Source organism: Clarias gariepinus, chromosome 16 (genome assembly GCF_024256425.1).
Source record: "Clarias gariepinus isolate MV-2021 ecotype Netherlands chromosome 16, CGAR_prim_01v2, whole genome shotgun sequence".
Taxonomy (NCBI): Eukaryota; Metazoa; Chordata; class Actinopteri; order Siluriformes; family Clariidae; genus Clarias; species Clarias gariepinus.
In genome coordinates this window covers 15234684-15239188 of record NC_071115.1, presented here as the reverse complement: position 1 = coordinate 15239188, position 4505 = coordinate 15234684, and the positions used below count along the sequence as shown (strand labels likewise).

The window sequence follows — 4505 nt, the reverse complement described above, 5'->3', positions numbered from 1 at the left end:
TATATTTTATCTTATAAAAGAAGGCATCAATCAGGCATCATACTGATGGCAACACATTTTAGTGCATATGCTTTTATTATAAATCTATGGGTGTTTTTGCATGGGTCTGCTGAACTGTTGCTAGAATGAAAACTACAGTTTGTACAGCAAATATTATATATTTTATGGAAATATGACTCCTTAGCTGTATTTTACACTGTGTGATATATTTTAAACATTGACAAATGTCCAATGTCTCATTCACAGAACTCCACTGAGCTCACATAAAGTGTGGTTAAATACACTCAGGCATCAACCTGCTTATAGGGAAGAGATGCAAACACAGCAGTCAGCTGAACATCTGTTCATTCACTTTAGGATTCCATAAGCTCAATTTTCCCCAGTTGTTTTTATTTATTTTTAACCACTTAACCAAGCTTAACTGTCATCTCAGTAGAAATTGGAGGCAACACATTAGAGGAAAGACTTTAGATGCCCTCTGGTGGCTGGCAAAATCAGGCAGAAAAATATGTTTATTTGTTTATTTGTTTTTAAAAAATATTATTACAAAGCATACAGAAAAAAACAGTTAGCTTTAGAATGTATATTTTGGCACACATACAATACACAACATAAAATATATTTTTGCTCAAATTAAAAAATTTGAGCTTATAGGTATATCTAGCAATTAATTGAAGGCCACAATAAACATAGCACCATTTCACTATTTAAAAACATTAACAGAACAAAAAAAAAAAACTTTTTTGGTTTATCACATAAAATAGGCACAATTCATTATACAATCAATGTGAAATTGGAATTTAAGAATGAACTTCTATTAGATACAAGATACGAAGTTAAACACACAAGAATAAGAATGATCTTTATATTGTCTTCTTTGTGGTCAACTTCAAAATATGGGCCTTCATGAACAAGGTTTCAACATTCATATGTACAAGAACTATGTAAAAGTGATATAAATAGTATCACAAGCCACAGACTTGTCCTCATTGAGTCATCATTGATTTGGATCTTCATGATTTGTCACTTTTGCAAGGTCTTGCATTTGGCATTGTTATACAAGCCAGTAGGAGAAGGCCATTTGGGTCTGTGGACATGCTCAGTGATGACAGTGGAAGGCTCACCGCTGCTCCTTCATTCCGTCTTCCTTAGAACGATGTAAATGAGGCCACTTATCAGAGTAAGAGGGAACGCCAGCCAGGCTAGCACAAAGGCAAAGCCAAACGAGTGCTCTGTCGTCAGGTCTACTGGTATTATCACCGTGTACACTATAGCGGCACTCATCACAAACAGGCCTACAAGCACAAGCGGGACATTAAAGGAAATGATGGGACACACCCGTTCTATCTTCAACAATCATTTTTTCTATCACAGCAATGGCAGGCATCTATAATCTTGTTGAAATACTTACTGGAGAGGATCTGAAAGACAGCAGTGAAGAAAAATCGTCCACCCTTGTTCAAAGTGAAGAGTTGCCACACGAATAAGATTAAAGACAGCAGGCAGAAGATTGTGGCTAGGACCATCAGACCCTGTACTGCCTGCAGTGCATCTAAAATAACAAAACAACAGACCAAACTATTAGCCTTAGCATTCTAAAATTTCAAATGTATTTTTGTTTTTAATGTCTCAATGCCTACCTTTATAATCAACATTTGTGCACCCGGTTTCTCCATTCGTTAGTGAGCACTGATACCAAAGGTCATATCTATTTGAATTGTCTGTCCTCCAAGCCTTGGAAGAAATAAAGCCATACCCAGGGCATGTCAATCAGTTTAATACATAACCTACACAACAAAGTGAGGTACACAGTGCAACATCCAAACATGCATGCTCACATTTACAGATGTAGAAATGAGGAGCAGAATCAGATCCAGGAGGTGAAAAAGGACTGTTCCGATCAGGACGACCAGCATGGTTGCGTTAACCTACACACACACACACACACACAGGCAAAAAAAGTGGCAGCAGAGCATTTAGAGAGGAGCAGTTCCAGACCCCTGCTGTTGAAAGGTCATTTTTATATGCAGTTAATTATCTCACCAGCAGGGGGCGCTGCTGTTATTTCTTATTGCAAAATGATATTGAACTTCAAGTTTAAAAACGAATCGTAGTAAGAAGGAAGAGGAGGGAAAAAAACACTGAAATGATGTAAACACTTGAGTACACAGATATTTAAAGATAATAAAAAAGATGCGACAAGGATAGACTTTCAAGTTTGTATACACAAACGTGTAACGATTATGTTTTAAAAAATCACTGCTTAGTGAAAAATCTAAAAATATAGATATATAAAACATATACATTATTTTATCTGTCCATCAAAAGCGAGTTTTTCAAACTATCAAAGTGATTGTGTTCTTCCGCGAGAAGTAGAGGATTGGGATGTGGGGCGTGGGCTATGCGCAGAATATTAATTAAAAGCTAAACACACACACACACACATGCACAACACAATCCACAGAATAAAGTTGAGCAAAAGATAAAGGAAAAAAACCCTCCCTTATATATGCTAGAATATCCTGCTGCAATTTAAAAAGTAAACTATTTTAAATTGTTAAACTATAAGTTTCTTCCACGTGGAAAAGTAACGGTGAACCCCAACTCCTGCGCTGCTGATAATCCTACAGATGCACATGGGAATGTTCTAAGCAAACTGTAAACACAACAACAACAACAACAACAACAACAAACTTACAAGCTGTAGTGTAGAATCCTTGAAAAAAAGAGGAATCGGGAGAAAAACACCGAGCCACCTTTACTACGAGATCCCAGTATAGATTCCTCCAAACCACGGGCTCTGGATTCCAGATGTGGATTTTCTTTTGCCCCTTCTTTTTTTTTCAGGAACGTGAGAACACCGCCCTGTGAGCGCCTCGACGTCACCACACACGCCTCTGCCGCGCGCTCTACACACACACACACGCGCGCGCGCGTACTTGACTGGGACTCCTACTACAGTGTTTTGGCGCCTCTCAGAACTTACTACGACTTTATTGAGCAGTGTTTAATACGTACTCAACTGCAAATCGCACTTTATTCGGTGAAATATTAACTTTTACACGGACGCGCGCTCAGAAGGGTTTCGCGCGCGCGCGCGCCTATTTTTGCCCACAGATATTTAATGGAATACTGTGCGCGCGCGCGCGCGCGTGTGTGTGTGTGTGTGCGCGTGCCCCTCCTAGTGGCCCCGTGGTATGCCCAGAATGCCGGCGTGTGTAACAACACCCCTATTTACTCCGACAGCTGGGGTGGGAGAGCTGCGCGTAAACTTTGCCAGACCTCTCGCGCGCAGCAGGGCTGGTGAGGGAGTGACTCAGAGTCCCGCCATGTTTACACCATGTTCACCCTTCCATGTGGGTTTTTACTCCAATGCTATAAAGTGTGGAACTCAACTGAGGCAAAAGCTTTTACATGCTGATCTAGGTTTATTCAGACATTCACATTTGTATGGAATGAAAAAAAAAAAACTATTTCACACCATTTTCACACTTCCTGGTGACAAAAGCAAAATATTCTTAATCAAACTCTATACTGTACACTTCTTATAGCATCCAGCACTGTGACAAATTAAGTCCTGTTCATTCATTCACCTTTTGTAACCTCCTTGTCCTGGGTAGGTTTGAGACAGATTCAAAAACTATGCCCTGGTGGTTTGATGGTTAGCACTGTTGCCTCGCACCTCCAGGGTCTGGGTTTAAATCCCACCACAGGTCTGTGTGCATGGGGTTTGCATGTTCTGCCTCTGCTTGGTGGGTTTCCTTCAGGTACTCCAGTTTCCTCCCACAGTCCAAAGACATGCCGTTTAGGCTAATGGATTTCCCCAAATTGCTCGTAGGGGATACAGGGTAAAGCAGTATAAATGATGAGTGAGTGGATGAGATGCCACACTTTAATCATGCCTGGTACCCAATCCACTTACGGTTAGGACCATAAATTTTGAAACAAACATATGTTTTTGGTATTTGTTTGCTGTACACCACTGATTCAATTTAAAATTAAATACTCAAGATTAAAACTCTCAAGAGTGAGGGTTTTTTATTCAAGGGACTTTAACAAATTCAGCAACTACATCCATTTTCATACACACATATGTTTTGGGGGCTTATAAATAATGGAACATATTTACATAATTACAAACATGAGGATTACCTTTAATACATTGGTGAATCATTTGAAAATCATTTGCAGTCAAGGACTGTTTGAAATCTGGAACCTATGCACAGAACTAAATGCTGAGTTTACCACCTTCAGATGCTTTGTCAGGCCCTTACTGCAGCTGCCATCAGCTGCTGCTTGGTTCTGGGTCTTGGCTTTAGTAAGTGAAAAGCATGCTCTGTTGTGTTGAGAGCAGGTGACTGAGTGAACAATATCCCAATTCTTTGCCTTGGGTAGCTTTAACTTTATCTTTTTGGATCATTAGCCATCTGCAAGTTTTGCCAACATTTTCCTGAATCCGAGCACAGAGTATAGCCCTTGGATTACAGTCCTCTGTGTTTAATCCA

General features: G+C 39.8%; 1 protein-coding gene across 1 annotated transcript; it reads right to left on the bottom strand.

The window, feature by feature from the left end:
• Positions 1-507: 507 nt before the first annotated feature.
• On the bottom strand, positions 508-2904 carry pmp22a (peripheral myelin protein 22a). The gene is made up of 5 exons (XM_053514172.1): positions 2699-2904; positions 1839-1928; positions 1641-1734; positions 1412-1552; positions 508-1295 (listed from the first exon to the last, which is right to left on the bottom strand). Exons 2-5 carry the CDS (start codon positions 1914-1916, stop codon positions 1135-1137), a joined length of 474 nt encoding a protein of 157 aa, XP_053370147.1. The 5' UTR covers positions 1917-1928; positions 2699-2904; the 3' UTR covers positions 508-1134.
• Positions 2905-4505: the final 1601 nt, after the last annotated feature.

Coding starts and splice junctions, on each gene's coding strand:
- pmp22a (XM_053514172.1), bottom strand. CDS start 1,916: ATGCTGGTCGTCCTGATCGGAACAGTCCTTTTTCACCTCCTGGATCTG. Junction 1,553..1,640: donor CACAAATGTTGATTATAAAG/GTAGGCATTGAG, acceptor TTGTTATTTTAG/ATGCACTGCAGGCAGTACAG. Junction 1,296..1,411: donor TGTCTTTCAGATCCTCTCCA/GTAAGTATTTCA, acceptor TTGTGCTTGTAG/GCCTGTTTGTGATGAGTGCC.